The following is a 17,158-nucleotide window of genomic DNA, read 5'->3' as shown; positions in this document are numbered from 1 at the left end:
TTTACAGTTTCTCCCATACTATAGATTCCTTGTCACAAGTGTGGGGAAAATATGACCAAATTAACTAAAACAAAAAGCTCCACATTAAAAAACCTAAAAAAATATTAAAAATGAAACATGAGTCGAGGTGTTAATTACTGAATCTACCTTCAGAACATACATTTGGCCTCACACTGCAAAGCCAAAGCAAAAATACAAATTAGACTTTAAGCCCTCAGCTTATTTAGAATAATTACCAATTGATGAACAAAATCCCGAAGAAGAAATGAGAAGCAATGTGAATAAGCAACACAACTACTTTTTCATTTAATACATGCAAACGCTTCTTATACTCAATGTAACAAGTGAATTATGGAAAAACCTATTTGAACAGAACCAGAATCATCTGGGTTTTGCAGCAGTAAATGAAATATGGAAGGTCTAGTTAAAACCCAGAAAGGCTGTTGCGGGTTTGTGGAGAGTCTGAGTAAAACTCTAACTCAAACAAGTAAGGTTGAAACCTTTGCAGCTTCTGCTCTCCCTCTGTCTGATCTTCATCTGAAGTGTCTGTCAGGAAAAAAGTCAGAGACTAGATGAAAGTGCTTCACAATCTCTGTAGGATATCTGCAAAATTCCCTTGCTGCTCCCTTTCAAACCTCACCATGTCCTGTCGAATTTCGCTGCCTCGTGTCACATTATCGACCAGAATCATTTATTTTTCCTACGATGGAGGTCTGTACTGCTTTACCACCGGGTTTTTTTTTTTGTTGTGATTTTATTTTTCTTGCAGTTGTTAAAAATAAATACATCACTCCAATCCGAAGTCATAATCAGTTTAGTCATCAGATCTGGGTACTAATATCCAACCACATTTAATCTAACTGCTGACATATTCATATAATATTTATTCAGATGTCACAAGCCGTGACTTATAGTGGTTGACTTTTGTCAAAAACATTGACATTTTTAATTATTTTAGACCAAACCGTTATCAATTGCAATGATACATAGATTTGGTTGTCAAAAAAAAACATACTATGCAAGGGAATTACAAATTTTCCCTCCAGTGATTTCAAAGTTTGATATCTAGTAACTTTTCTTGTGGATAGGCGAAAACATTAGCATGCAGCAGGAGACGAGACCTTCTGAGAGCAACTGTGAACATTTAAAGAGCACTTTGTTGAAGACGGCTCACCGCAGTTTGACAGCTTTCTACAATCAGGAGGAGATGCATGGTAGTGGAAAGGGCACGGAAAGGTAAAATACATCCTATTATAAGGAGAAACATTTAGTTTTCTTTCTCAACGTGGCAAAGAGACTCAGCGCGTCTAGATTTGCAAGTAAAGACAGAGACAAACTGGTCTCAGCTGAGACACTTACTGTGCTTAATTCAGTGTGAAATTGCAATCACAGGGACTCACAAACACAGGCGTCCTTGTCCATGCTTGTATCTAAGCAATGCGTACACAAAAGTCGTCGAGTGAATTTATTGTTCACCATCGTAGGCAGCGGATAAGCACAGAAATAATTTCTTCTTCCCGCAGCAGGTGCTCGGCTCTGGCAGCGCTCTCATGCTCGTCAGTGTGCCTTTTTGTGTTTTTGATCCAGCTATTTTCATATGACTTTATTGGGCTCCTAAAATCGCTTTGCAGTCGAGTCCATTTTCCCATGCTCCAGATCTGTACACAGGAAGTAATGGAAGCTGAAAAAGTCATTCTGCTTTCTTCTCTCCTCCTTTAGTCCGGAGCGTTCAAGCGAAACTTCAGCTCGCCGATGCTCGTCAATGACCAATTGGCTGTCGTCAAGGAAGTTCAGCCAAGCCAGGGTGAGCATTCGGAGAGTGCTTGCGTGCATGTGTGTATGTGTGTGTGTGTGTGTGTGTTTGTTACAGTGGGTGCACAGGTTTGTTTGCGTCTCTGTGCTTTTGTTTGTGACTTTGCTCTGTCTAGTGATTTGGGGTATTTTTAGATTTTTTTTGTGCGCTTCCATTTGTACCGTAACAAACCCAGAGCCACCTCCCTCTCACCTTACAACCACGGAAGCATGAAGTGGGAAAAAGATAAAGGAGAAGAACAACTTCAGCCTTTCTGGGAGGCTGGTGGATGCTCTGCACTCTGAAAGTATGTGAATAAACATTTACAAGCTGTGATGTTTATGTTTTTTTTTATCTGTTTATGATTTGCGTCGTATAACCCCGGACTGTTGAAGCTTAAAGACAGGCACTGCAGTTTGCATGTTTGAAATCTCTATAAACATTGAAATGCTTCCTAATTTATGATCAGCATGAGCTCTTTCCAACTCTCTCCTGAGATGTGGTTGCACCTCATAAATTAGGTTTTGAACACACGTTGAATTTCCAAAGCTCTGCTTTTACACCATTGCCTAACAGGACTCCAAAATATTCCTTTTTTTCTTTATCTTTTGATGAGCCGCTGTTTTCCTTGGGGAAGAAAACAGAGGTAGCGAGGAGGAGTGTAACGATATAGCCAGCTCATGAAGTGATATAATACCGAGTTTACAAGAATGAGTAGAGATACAATTTCACTGATTTAATTGGAAAAAAAACTAATGCTCCTGTTACACTTCAGCCGATCTGCCTTGCATTTCAAYGCCATATGCGCTGAACTTTTGTTGCTGCATGAGGTTAACGTTATTTATCCTCAAKCTACACGATGCAGACGCTCTGTCTGCACTGAAGATAAACTTCTTTCACATCCTAAACTGCTGAATTGACAACAGTTAGATTTACATTTAAGATAAAGTCTGCTGAAAATTCAGCCAGTAGTTTTTTGGTCATTGTGGAAAGACTCAAATAACTTAACTTTAGATTTCAGGAGTTCACTTCAGTCATAAAAATGGAAAAAAAAAAAAAAAACTTAAACGAAACAGTGATGGCAAATAAAACGTTGATCTTGTGGCGTTCAACATTCTACTCCCTTGTTCTTTCTACACAAATATTATACAACACTTTACCTTTATTTTCACACCTTTAGCTGGCTTTCCGATTGAGCTCATTTAACTGCTTTGTCTCAGCACTCGATGATTTGGTTTCATCAAACCTCATTGTTCACAGAAGATAGTCCATTCTGTAAAGACCATCATGGTTGTGGCTCCAATCAAGTTTATTGCTTAGGTAAACACCAAGGTACTTATGTGAGTCCAATGTCTCCTGTCAGCTCCCTGGCTTTTCATCAAAGTCACACACTGACAGCAAATTGGCCAGGGGCTTCGCGAGACACTTCAGTCTGAGAAGACGTTTTGTGGTGTTTTAATATCACAAGTTTTCWTWTCACTATATGTCGTTACACCCCTGGCAGGTACTGTAGCGCCTCACCTCGTGTGAAGTACACAGTGCTGACTAAGTCGCAGCATCTCATGCTGGGACGTTTTGTACTACTCATGCATCAGGATACGATCAACCGGCAGCTCCATCACCTCAAAGGATGGGTTTCTGCCAAAGCCTGCTGAGTCTGCAATCTGTCAAACTCACAATGTCCTGCTACTTACGAAAATACAGAAGTAATGTTACTCTTGATCACTATGATATTGTTAAGACTGTAAAAACATCCTATGGTATTAAAATGTCAAAATGGTTCTCTTGAAAACAAAGTCCGTCCCACAAACGGTTATCCAACTGCTCTTAGCGTATGATTTGGTAGGATGATTAAAGTTTTCTGTGTGCTACTATCTACTCCACTCCGTTCTCATTGATGGTTCAGGTGGTAGGAGAGGAAGCAGTGTATGTATGAGTTTCTCTGCAGTGCTGATAGTCAACAAATAAAAGCTTCTCGTCATGCAAGCTAATAACTGTAAGGCATAAAACAATTTAGCCTCCATTTCTTTTTAATCTTTTATGTGACAGAGTGAGAGATAAACTACAAATAGCTTGTAAACACTGCGAGAATATCACAACTGGTGTTTGCATCTACTTCACGGTTTTCATCAGTGTTAAAGAGAGATTTCATTTTAATATTTCCTAAAATTTATATTGCCTATTTGAAAACAAATATGTTTTGGGATTAAAATATGATGGGCACAAAACAATGCAACGTCTACTAGTCAGACATGGGCCGATGTATACTACACTAATTAGGACTCTGAAACACAGTTTGTAATTTGTGAAACCTTTTCTTAGCTTTATTAAGAACATGACTTTTTTTTCGTGTCCTGTCTGGCGGTGTACCAATTATAATTTTTGTCTGAGCGCCAAGGAGAAACCCAGCAGATTTACTTTGACAAGTGGAGAACTCCAAGAGTATGGTGAAGGACAGTTGGTGCTTTAGGTCGCAGTCTTGTTTTGACAGTACAATGTGGGACATGCTAAAACAAGAATCAACTTTTATGTTTAGATGCTAAGGTTACAGAAAGAAAAGACAGCCAGATACTTGTTCAGAAAGATACAAATAAAAAAAATAAAAAACAAGGTCTTCTCCCTGGTATAAGAGAGGGATTTGTCTGAAGCTGAAAGTCTGTGAGCGAGGTTTATTTAGTCCTCTGTGATTATTTCACTTCCTCCAGGGAAGTTCACCCCTAAATACTCGTCTGATTTCAGTCTTGTGTCAGAATTTCAATTTTTTGGATTCCCGGTGAATTTTTCTGATGACAGCACAGTGGTATTTCATTCGGTATGAAATTGCAAATCGTTGCTGCTTCATCCTACACAGACATACACACTTGCACACAAACATATGTGCAACTATAGCAAAAAAAAAAAAAAAAAAAAATCCCTCTGCCTTCCATTCCACTTATGTCGAGGTGGATGGAAATAGGAGCAGAAAATCTCATTCCTAACCTAGAATATGCTGCGGTAGCACTGAGCATTGCAGTCGACATGAAACGCAGAGATGAAGACTTTGAGGGGATTTCCATATTTTAAATATCTTATCTTATTCTCTTTGTACTCACTACAGCTCCAGATATATCACAGCCCTTAAACTAAGACTCAGTAGAGTTATTAGACTGTCTTGATGTCTTCTTAACTTTTGGCTGCTGCACACTTTCAGATGTTAAGTGGGTCACTTTGGCCCGGGACTGAATGCATTACTGCTGTTATATTTAGCCCGCTTCCTCCAGATTCTCACAGGCACAATATCTGTGATGTACAGCATTATCTCAGCGTGTCATCCTAATTGTGGCGTGTCTGCAGCAGAAGCTTGGAGTTAATTAATAATTTATGGGTGTGATTTTTACTCAGGCGTAAATGTGTGTTTGTGTGGTGTGTGTGGTTTCAGAGGCTGCGCGGATGCGTGTAGACCCCGTGTATGCCGCCTTACGCTACGGGACGTCCTTGGCACAGATGAGCCGTTCCAGTTTTGGCAGTTTATCAGAATCGCCAACACGCAGCTTGGTACGGCATCAACTCCCCTGTCAGTGAGGGTAGAGGACAGTTGAATGTGTGTCTTAGCCATAAAACTGGGTTTGATGGCTCCGGTCCCATTGAATCACTGACCAGGTACTGAGGTCATACATACAAATTCATGGTACAGAACATTTACTACGTTGTAAATTTCTACTGGGAGTTTTACGGAATCATTTTATGTTTTTTTTTTTTAAAGGTGTAAACGTGAAGCATAATGTAATATTTAGCCAAAACAATTCAAAATGTCAAATAAAGAGGTTTAGGACATTGTAGAAATGGACATAGGAGGGAAACTGGTCACTACTACACTGTAAAACATTTGAAGGCAGCAGTGAAAGTCCACCTGCTGCCTTGAAAATGCAAGTTAAGTAAACAAGAAAATTGCATTGGTTTAAACTCAGAAATTGAAGTTTATAAAGTTGATTTAACAACAAGAGACGAGTTGTCTAACATTGTTTTTCTCTCCTAGTTAGAGTATACGTTTTTCTATCATTTTTACTCACAATGTCAAATTAAAATAAAAACATTTAGTGTGAACAGAACATTATGCCCTAGCTTTGCAAACTGTCAGTTGCATTAAAATAAACATTTACCTTAATAAAACATAAGAGTCAGATCAACGTAACACACTTCCATCTCAGGGTCCAAAAACGAGCCGCTAAGCACTCTGGGAAATAGTTCCCACTCCTGGCTTTTTCTTCTTTCAATTTTATTAACTGGCTAACCCAAAATCTCTAGTTTGTTCAACCCTTGGAGCTTTGACAAAATTAATAAAAAGCTAACACAACTTACTACTGTACGTTTATCTTTCGGAAACTCACACATTTAGGTTAAAAATCTAACACTTGCTACATTTATTTGACTTAAAGAGTAGAAGATAGACACAAGTAAATGCAATTCAACTGTTTTACAGTGTATTCTTTTGTGTTTTGATTTGTTGAATGACTATCTCTTGTTCCGTTTATGTTAATGTTAATGTTGCTTTTCATGTTTATAGTTGTTTGCTTCTCTCATTTTTTTCATACTGACTGCATTCCACCATTAAGAAGTTTACACATTTTTATGTTTTGTTTTTGTACTAATATTTGCCATATACACTAGATGTCTGCACTATTTATTTTGCTCTCCTTCACTGTTGCATCTTTTTGTACGATCACCCATTACAGTCCACACTTCACTTAAATGTTCCCATGTTAGTTTGTAACATGGGAAAAAAAAACACAAAAAGAAGTTTTTACTAATGATTTCATTTAATAAGGGAGCAAATCTATCCAAATCAATCCACCACTAAGTGAATTAGTAACTGCTCACTAAACCTGACAACTGCTTGTTTCAGTTTGACGGTGAAGACTGCCATTAAGCACTTACAGTAAGATGTATTCTTATGTATAATTATGATTTCAATGTTCCCTGCCTAAATTTAAACCCCCAGTTTCTCTACCATCATCGTCTCTGGCAAAGTCAGCTGAGATGATTCAGAAAATCGTATTCTTAACGGAGGACAACAAACTGATTATACATCTGTTGAGCAAATGTACGTTGTCTTTGGCAGCTGGGTGCTAACATTTTATTGTTTCCTCTTTATTTCAAGGGGGAGGGAGGTGAGGAGAGACAGTGCAGCATGGAGGAGGAGATAACTCAGGAGACAGGGGGTAAACGCTGCTATGTGTATGTGAAATGTGCTGTGTGTGTGTGTGGGTCAATGTCTCTGCTGCGTTTACCTGTGCATGACTGCCTGCATGAGAAAGATATTTCATTTGTTTGCTTGTTAAAAAAAAATAAATTCAACCGCATAATAAAAAAAGGGTCTTTTTATTTTTCGCTACTTTCTCAGAAATTCTCGCGCCGCTTCCAGACACCGCTGATCCAGATGCCGCCGATCCAGAGCAAGAGATGGAGGAGGTGGTGGAGCAGAGCTGCGAGCAAGCAGAGATTCCTGCAGAGGACAGCAGTTCAAAGGTAAAGCTCTGTTCAGTCAGCCACTCTGTGAAGGTCAGCCTTTGTTGTTTCATTTCTGGCGTTTGCGTTTCTGTCTCGCATCCCGAATAACCCCGTATCCAGGTGCCCAAGCGCATTGAAGTCCACTCCATCCACACCTATGTAGCACTCTACAGGTTCCTGCCTCAGGAGCTGAATGACCTGGAACTACAGTGAGTAAAAGCCAGACAACAAAAGGTTGTTTTTTTTTGGGGGGGGGTTTCTGTGACTACATGACCGCAAGTGAGGACATGTGCTTGTGTGTCAGCATGTTTTGCTGCTGTCTGTGTTTATAGTTTCTCCCTATGATTTGCCCTGGTGGTTATTCCTGCAGGATAAAATGTCCCCGTCAGTTTTAGAGGACAATTTCAGGGCGCCCCTAAGGACAATTAATTATAAATTTGGATCCCTTTGTTGCTCCCATGTAGAAGTAGCGTAGATTAGCTGTGCTCCAAGCAAGGGAGAGGATGGAGATGATGAGCTACTGAGAAAGGAAAGACAGACGAGGAAGGAAATCGCACAGAATAGTGAAAGTAAGAAATAGCCACGACAACCAAAGGGCAAAAATCAAAGTAGAAGTTCTGAGAGATGAAGGACGAGAAAAGAGGATTGTGGGCAGACCTTGTGATGTGAGGGTATTCTGAGATTGTATTGATGGTTAGAGGACAGCTCTCACAAAAGCAAAGCACCGAGACTGTTAAGAGCCATCTGTGATCCAGCTCCGAGTGTATGAGTGCAGAATTTAAAGAAAGGGGGATGTGCTTCTCCCAGGACGGGCGAAGATGAAAAACTTTACAACCGGCTTGGACAGCAGTCCAGTTTTATTTCAGTTCCCATGATTCACTCAGAAAACAGGAAGCACAAAATCCATTTAAATTTTAAATTTAAATGAGGTGAAATAAACAGTTAACTCTGACTCTTTTGTTATTTTCTAATCTGAAGTGACCGTGTTTTTACTTAATTAGCAAACAATCTTGTACTTTAGATGGAGATAAGTACAAATCAAATCAAAAATATATGAAAAATATATTTAACACAACATTGATACTCCAATAAAAACATAATTATTATACTAGATCTTGTCACTAATAAGAATAGAGAATAAATTTCAATAACCATCCATCCATCCATCCATCCATCCATCCATCCATCCATCCATCCATCCATCCATCCATCCATCCATCCATCCATCCATCCATCCATCCANCATCCATCCATCCATCCATCCATCCATCCATCCATCCATCCATCCATCCATCCATCCATCCATCCATCCATCCATCCATCCATCCATCCATCTTTCCCTCTCTCTTCTGAGTTTTTAATCATCGAGAGTTTAACTCAGAGAAACTGCACAGTTCATTGGATCCACTTCAGTAAAATAAATTTTACTTTTTCTAAACCTATTGTGTGCGTTCTGGGGAGAAAGAGAGTTCGAAAACAAATGAGAAGAATGTCTTTTCAATCTTTCTAAGAAAACAGACAAGAGAACATTCATTTCAAAAGCTCACTGGGATTTAAACTAGCAGGAAAAATGATTATTTTCAAGAACTTTTGACTTATATTCACATGCAAAAGAAAAAATCACATAATGTCCTACAATAGCTTCAGTTTCAAAAACGCTGTTTAATAATCTAAGGATTGTCATCAGAAGGCTAAAACATGACTTTAAGTCAGTCTGGTGTCCTGATGAAGTTCTTATGCCAAAGTTCTGTTCAAAAGGCAAGTCAGAGATTTTATCAAGTTAAAAGTATTTCACCATTTTATGCATTTTAATTCGTGCCTAGACCATAATAGCATGTTGTGCAGTGGGTGCTTAAAAGTATCAGAATTATCAAACCTGAAAAACAAAACAAAAACCTATATACTGCAAATAACTAACATCTGAAAGACATTCATTTCTCCTCTAAGCACAAAAAGAAAATGAGACATATTAAGACAAGAAATTATTGTTGATATATGTTGATATGTATGTCAGCAAAAATAATAAAAATATAGGTAGATGATGTTGTAGATTTGGAGCCACTGTCTTATTTTGCATTAAAAGTGCTTCTTCTTCTTGCCATCAAGCATAGCTGGAGTTTTCACAGTCATGGCTTAAAGTAGGTTAATCCCACAGTTACCTTGAAGATATAGCAATAAACTTTAAAAAAAAAAGAAAATAAAAGTTCTCATTGTTGGGAAAAGTGGCTCCAAAATGCATTCAATAACTGTGTTTTAGCAACAATTACCAGAACAATATTTCTACTTATATTTCTAGAGTTGAGATTATGACTGTATGATATATGATATCATCTCACTGTATAACACACTGTTCAGTCCTGACACTCAGGAGAACTGATGTGCAGACAAGCAATTGGAGCATAATTCCTCCCTGTGTATCTGGGACAGTGGCAGCTGCACAAAAGGGTCTCATCAAAACCCGGCAGCACAATAAAACTGCAGGCCAGGTTGGGTCGGCTGCAGACTGAGCCGTGTTTTCATCAGCACTGCAGCAGGAACTGCACAGTCCAACACGTACAACTTACGACTCCCGTGTCTTTGTCACCTTTGTAAAAAAAGACACAAAGACTCGGGCGCTTTTTAACTGATGTGGCTTTGTAACCATGGGCTCTACAGCTTTTTGTCAGTTAGATAATGTTATCTTTTGGGCTTCAGCTCAGCTCGCTTTCTGTGCTCTTGCAGTGCCTCATCTGTCTGCCATGTATCCCCACGTCTCGTCTCCTTCTCCACCTTTTTTTCCCCTCATCCCAATCATGCATCTTTTTAAAAACTCTCATGTTTTTTCCTCCAATAGTCCTGGCGATCGGGTGCAGGTCACAGACGACTCTAATGAGGAGTGGTGGAAGGTGGGTCTCACGGTGTGTGTGTGTGCGCACGTGTGTGTGTGTGTGTGCGCACGTGTGTGTGTGTGTGTGTGCGTGTGCATGTGCATTTTTGTGCCACTTTGGGTGTAGGTGTGTGAGTGCACATTTATTGTGCACATGTGCTAATTCAAATCTTCAAATCAAACCTTTAGTGCGTAACACCTGCTCCCTTTTTCATAAACATGCAGACAGCCACTTTCTGAAATAGAACATAATTTCCTCTGAAAATTACCAAAAGAGTTTAGCATAATGAACATGACTAGTGTTTCAGCCTCAACAAGGTGTTTATTGAGTCGGTAATGAGCTCCACACACTCCCAACGGAGAAATGTTAATGTGTGTGTGTGTGTGTGTGTGTGTGTGTGTGTGTGTGTGTGCGTGTGTGTGTGTGTGTGTGCGTGTGTGTCTGTGTTTCAGCTCCAGACTAAAAGCAAGGTTTACTTAGACTAAATAATGCACAAAGTCTGTATCTTTCATCAGCAGACCTTGTATTTGCTTCACATATAACTTCTGTTGCCTCATATAAAACAGCAGCATCAAAACACTGTCAACAGATTCTTGAGCAAGGAATCTTTAAATTATGTATCGTTTGTGAATCATCTGTTCATTACTAATGCGCAGGCTGTGAATCGCTTCTATAAACATGGATACACCTACGGCAGTCAGCAGCAAACATTGAATTGTTGTCACTGGCATCTCGACACTTACCGTCTCTTTGCATCGGCCCGGTTAGAAAATAATCGATTGTTCTTATCTTTGCTTGAATGCATGGACAATAACTCCGCGCATAACTCTGCCGCCTTTGTGATTTATCACCGAGTTCCACAAGGATTTGATTGAAATGAAAAACAAAGGCGCCTTCACTAAATAATTAGGCAGAAGATGACAGTCACTCTGAATTGCAGAAATTAAAAAAGGGAGTAATCATCTTTTCTTCCAACAAACAAAAAGATTTCCCCGAACTATTCAGAGTCTCCATATATCTTCAGAGAACGAGTTAGGATTACTTATTTGCTGTCAGATATTTGAGAGAAATATTTTCAGCTTGATGCAAATCTTCAAAACTTTCTGGAAAGAAACTGAAAGCTTAAGTATAAATTATTATCGTGGAAAGAAAAACAAAACAAAAGATGGTTGATCAAAATCTAATTCAAATATGAAGCTTTAATTCGCCTCAATAGAGCTTTCAGAACAACGCTGCTCATTTTATCTGCAGAGAATTAGCTTGATGAGCTCCCATTCTTTTATTTTTCAAAGATATTTTGGATAAATAAATCAAAACATTTTAATGTTGCGGATTTGTTACAGAATAGAGTTGAACACACACTTCCGACACTTGCACATTCAATTTGCCACGACTGCATTTTTGTCGTTTGTCATAATCGTGTGTAGTAAGAGTTCAGACTCCAGTCAAGCTCAGGTTAAACTCTGTACAACTGGTTTCTGTGAATCCATTTTGACCTATTGATGTTGCCTATGTTGTTACAAAACTAAAATGATAATAAAAGTAACTATTTCTTCCCCCAATAAACAGTAAATTTGCATGTGAGTTTTCATACTGGGGCCAACAAGATTTTCCCAACTGCAAAAAAAAAACAAAAAAAACATTTAGGACTCGCAGAAAAACAACTTTAGTTGTTAATAATGAAATGATTTTCTGATTTTGTGTGATTGAAGTTGTGTTCCTTTGTGTTCTCCAGGGTAAAAGTGGTGACAGAGTCGGCTTCTTCCCTGCCAACTTTGTGCAGAGGGTCCGACCAGGCGAGCGGGTCTGGCGGGTCGTGCAGAGCGTTCCCGGAAACAGAGAAAAGGGACACATGGCAGTGAGAGAGTCGCAGGTAACCCAATAATGCTAATGGATTGCTAACATTCTTCTTTGCAAACCTAGCTCTCATGAGGCAAACAAAAATACTCTAATTAGCTGCAATCTTAGAGCGAGAGAGAGAAAAAAACATTAACCAGATGTGATGCTATTTTAGGAAAGAAAAAACAGTTCAACTCTCCCCCCCGAGTTTCCCTCTGTTATCCGAGAACAGGGTTGTCCGATGTGCGACCCGGGGACCATTCATGGCTTTTGAAATAATTTTGTGTGGCCTCAGACTACAATTTAAGAATGTTACGAATCAAATTTTACTGACAAACACAGGTAGTCAAATTAGTTAACTTAATTAGTTAACTTAAAGCAGGCATTTTTGAATAAAGACAGAGAGAATAGCCTTTCAAAATTGACCCAAAATTTCAATGAGGCAAAAAAGTGAGACCCTTTTTTATATTTTGGATCTAATTACAGATTAAATGTCTCTCAGGAATGTTTGCCTTTAGACAAACGGGTGGTGTTAACAAATAAACTGAATCAATTTTCAAAGCGGTCTCACTGGGCCCAGAAAAAAACAGCATATCTGGCTTTGTTGGTAGTACAGCTTCACATATATCTAACATTTGTCTCTTTTCAGTAGGTTTTGATCAGAGATGCTGCTTTAACCACATGGAGAAGAGGGAAAGTTCTGAAAAACTTTGTAAAAAATTATTTAAGACCCTCCAATTAACCACTAACTGGCAACGATTACTTATTAAGGATGTCTTTAAACCACAACTAAAACATGAATTATAGTAATAACTGGTAAACCCAAAAATGATGAATAATTAAACTGAAAACATATTTCTAAAATGACCCAACTTTGTAGGTTTTTTTTTTCATAGAAAACAAAGATGAAGTTCTAGATGGAAGCTCAAGGTCTTCCGGTCTGTGAGCAGTAAATGATCAGAACATTACCTTCGAACCAGAATAATGGATATGACATTCTGTGCTTGACCTGCAGAGAGAATGAGTAATAACGTCATTTGTGTTGCGGCCATAGATGCACTAAATCATCCTCATAATAAGTGATTCCAAACATTCACTGAGAGTCTCCCCGTATTCGTGTTCTCCTCATTTTCCTTTCATCTCCTCGTTTTAGATTTGCGTTGGGAAGAGAGAAGATGGGGAAATTTTTCTGAAGCTGAGCAGTGGAAAGAAGAGAGGCCTGGTCCCTGCCGACTCCATAGAGGAGATCTGAACATTATTTCACTTTTACACTTCGACTCAAACTGTCTGCACCGCACTCTGCCCCGCTCTCTGGAGAAATGACCATCCAAGTCTCTGCAACCGCACAGAAACATGCGCACTCCTGCCAAGATCCGACGCCACCGTCTCTGACAAGCGGTTGTTTTCTCAGAGCATTTATTGGACTGCTGTCCTGCACCCGAGGACGGCGATTGACTCAACATCTTAGACAAAGGGAAGCAGAGGTAAATGTGGCTTTGAATATTTGGATCGCGTTCAGTTTTGCCCCGTCAAAAACACTTTTCCCGACTGTGGGAGGACGTTGAATGCTGTTATGGGAACATCATGCTTGTGTCAGTGTCCTTTTTCTTGCTTCTACCCACTCGCTGTGTCTCATCACTATCTGCTCATTTCAGGGCTTTTTTCCCTTGGGGCTGTTATCATGTATTACTGCTGCAACTGCAGACTTTTTTTTGCAAGGAACAACCACTGCCATTCACTGAAAGCTACACTGCCATTAGAGAAACTTCCGGATGAGGTGGAAGGAGGTAATGCAAATTTAAAGCCAGTGCTTTAACTGATAAATGTAAAAATGCAGAAAATGAATCCATTTTTTAAGAAAAATTGAAGGCTCCAACGACATTGTCACAGATGTTTAAATCCGTTTTTTTTCCAGTACATAGAAATATTTAAAGTCAAAGGAAGTTAAAAGAATCGAACCGTGTGAACAGGGGTGTCCAAAATGCGGCTCGGGGGCCATTTGTTACCCTTGGGCTGATTTTTTTGTGGTCCAACTGCAGTTCAAGAATGATACAAATTAATTTACTAAACTTCCTCTTATAAATCAGGGTATGGTTTTCTTGCAATGAAAAATGCTGAGTATAACAATTTTGGTTGCAAAGTACTTTGCAACCAAAATTTTATAAGTGGCACCAGGTGTATCCTGAGGCTTTTACCGAGAAGCCAACTTTACCAAACTTTACCTTTACCAAACTCAGCTTTTATTTGATACGTTAATCTTGGCTAAGTATAGCAATCATTTTGAAAGAGTGTGACCCAAATCATTATTTTATAACAAAGATAACATTAGTTCAACTGGGCCTAAAAGAAATTGTGCAAAATCCTAGTTATCCCAGTCTCTGGATCTACCATGAATTTTTGTTGATCTTTTCATTTTGTATTCTTTGCCCGCATGTACTTCTGACTTCATGAATTTGGTCCGAGTTACAAAAATGTTGGTTCCTTCACTGATGTCAATATTTTGAAGCTTTATGTGAGCGTAGAGAAAGAAGGAAAAAAGAAAAAAGGTGTCAACAAGTGTGGAAGTTCGAAGCGGAAGACTCAGTTCTCCTGTTTTCACACACCAGCTCGCTGCGCACATGAAGGTTTGGCGCCCGCTGGGATTCGTTCGAGGTCCGCTGCGGGCGTCGCAAGCACTGCCCGGCGATTTCTTCTTTTTCTAACAAGTTTACCGCTGCTGAAAACACAGCAGGAAATAAAACGGATCTGCAGCCAGCCGTTCCTGAAAGTAAAAGCAGCAACATTTTTAGGGATCTCTCTGGCTGTGACGAAGAGCCTAAGTTTCTCTGACAGTTCAGAGGAGGAGGCGGCACAGTGAGAGAGATGACACGAGCGATGAACCGCTATGAGTCGGCGTGCGTCGAGGTAACACTGTACCCATGGGAGCATGGGAGTCATTCATTGATCAAATGTCAGCCCGCCTTCCTTCCCTCCCAGTTTGGCCCTTCTTGTCTTCTTGTTATTGATGTGACTGACTGGTCAGCTGTGATATAGAGTGAACACTTTTTTATTTTTTTCGCTTGAATCCCAGAACACTTTAGATAGTTTAGACATCTATTAATTTTGCAGCTAATCTAATGCGTTTCTTCAGCCAGGACCCTCCTCACCCCTTCCCACCAGCTAGGGGAAACACACAGTTTGCATGTGAAAGACAAAGAAAATGACTTGAAGTAGAAAATACATTAGAAGTCATAAAATATCATTTAGATAAAAGAACCACTTTTTCATCTGTATTTCACACATCAAAACTTGGAAAAGGTCTAATCAATAAGCATTTTCTCCTGTAAAAAGTAAAAGTAGCGTTTTTTTTCCGATTATCACCATTATCTGTGTCGTCAAACAAATATTGCAACTTCACCATGAAATTCTCCAGGTTATTTGTGTCTTTTTGTCAAATAGCAGCATTATCTTACAGAATATCTGCAGCATCCTCTTCAGGGATTATTAAAGATGTGTAAAAAGCCTTAAAATTATTATTTTTTTAATGCGGAAGGATTTAAAAATGGAAAAATAACTCAGAAGGGTCAAATTCATTGTTAAGGATGACCACAAATGCTACAATACTGAGATCCCTGACTATTCCAATCAATTTCAATTAATTTAAAAAGTAACAATGTTAATGCAATTTAACCCCTTTTTAAAAAAAAAAAAAAAAAAAAAAGGTTACCTCACTTTTTTTTATCCGGGTCTTCGAGCACCGTTCAAATTAAGGGTTGATCTCCAGGATATTGCTTCCTGAAAGCAGCAGCTGGCCTACACTTACTCATATGTGTGGTCAGAGCAGTAATTAAAGAAGGCACAAACACATGGGACTGTGAAAGACAAGGTTGTTCCAGGACCCAAAAAACCAAGATGGTAAAAAAACGGAAAGGGGTAAAATCTTGGTGGCCTGGCGTCTCCAAATTAATTAGATGCTCTCTACATGCCAGCCGTCTGTTTGTAAAGTTTCTTCACATTACTAGGACTTTAACCCCTTAACTGACATCCTAAAAATGCTTACATGAAAAGCAATGGGTTCACGAGGACAAAAAAAGTCATCACAATTAGAGCTGTGCCTTGGTCCAATGATACTGAAGCTAAGCCATTCTGAGGTTGGATTTAAAAAAAGAAAAGTATCTAATGTCCAATGTTAAGTACAGTGGAGGGTCTATGAGGCTGTGGGCATGTTTCTGTTCCATACACTACATAAACTATTTAAAATACCAATATGTTTTGAATAATAGAATCACTTATGGATCTTATGTTACCACATACGAAAAGTCTTTCAACAGGAAAACATCTGTGCAAATCAACAACAAAAACAAACCAAACTGGACTGAAATATATTTCTCTTTCCAGCAAAACCTGAACTAGAACATCTTTCCCACGGGTAACAGTAATCATGCAGAGGGCTGCGCAAAAGTGTAAGCTAACCCCGACATGTACCAGCACCGTCTTGTTACTTTACTCCGCGTAAGTTTGTGTCGCATTGCACTTCCGAGGTTTTCTAAATGTAAAGTAAGCATCTGTTGTCTGGTGTCACAAAGTCAATGTTCCTCAACTTTACCTCAATAAAATGTCTTTACACAAAGTTGTGGGCTCGTTTTCTGAAGCATCATGCGGGACGGATACTCATGCTTGATGATCTTTTGGATCCGCTGGACAGAAGGCAGAGCTTCTGGTGTTTTTCTGCTGGTGTGTTTGTGCTAAATGAGGCCACTTCTACTCTTTTTTTAATGCTGTCCATGCATAATGCACCATCCTGCAGCCACAAACTCGCACTGCTGTGCATAGAGGAATGCCAGACTGATGCTCAAGACAGCTGCGGTATAAATAGCACATAATGGCACTGCAGGAGGGAGTGTAATTAAGGCCCGTTTACCATATTAACACAGCTACATAAATCAGAGAAGTGATAACATCTTTTACTATGAGCAGGCTTTTGTTTTAATGTTTTTTTTATTTCGACAAATAATCAAGATTTTGTTATCAGTGTGCGTCACAGCTTATATCAGTATTAAGGGTATTTTTTTATCTGCTGTGTTACTTGTGTGTAATGAGGTTTAATACGACATTGGTGTTCCAATTGAAAAAGAGTTTGTTGATGAAAGAAAACAGTAAAGTTATTTAATCACATAACTTACAGAATTGTAAG

At 39.1% G+C, this 17,158-nt stretch overlaps 1 protein-coding gene across 2 annotated transcripts in view; it reads left to right on the top strand.

Moving 5' to 3' along the window:
* Positions 1-16,594, top strand: part of LOC103469421 (SH3 and cysteine-rich domain-containing protein 2) — a 30,986-nt gene extending 14,392 nt beyond the window's left edge. Inside the window, exons 4-11 of one of the 2 annotated variants that reach the window (XM_008417078.2) lie at positions 1,720-1,804; positions 5,211-5,326; positions 6,930-6,990; positions 7,173-7,297; positions 7,400-7,488; positions 10,113-10,164; positions 11,882-12,019; positions 13,139-16,594. In XM_008417078.2, the coding sequence (XP_008415300.1) occupies positions 1,720-1,804; positions 5,211-5,326; positions 6,930-6,990; positions 7,173-7,297; positions 7,400-7,488; positions 10,113-10,164; positions 11,882-12,019; positions 13,139-13,237 (765 nt within the window). In that variant the 3' untranslated portion in view covers positions 13,238-16,594. The remainder of the gene's footprint in view (positions 1-1,719; positions 1,805-5,210; positions 5,327-6,929; positions 6,991-7,172; positions 7,298-7,399; positions 7,489-10,112; positions 10,165-11,881; positions 12,020-13,138) is intronic. The other variant, XM_008417079.2, reaches the window with a different exon arrangement.
* Positions 16,595-17,158: the final 564 nt, after the last annotated feature.

This window comes from Poecilia reticulata, linkage group LG8, assembly GCF_000633615.1.
Source record: "Poecilia reticulata strain Guanapo linkage group LG8, Guppy_female_1.0+MT, whole genome shotgun sequence".
NCBI classification, from domain to species: domain Eukaryota; kingdom Metazoa; phylum Chordata; class Actinopteri; order Cyprinodontiformes; family Poeciliidae; genus Poecilia; species Poecilia reticulata.
This window is presented reverse-complemented; position numbering and strand designations above follow the sequence as displayed.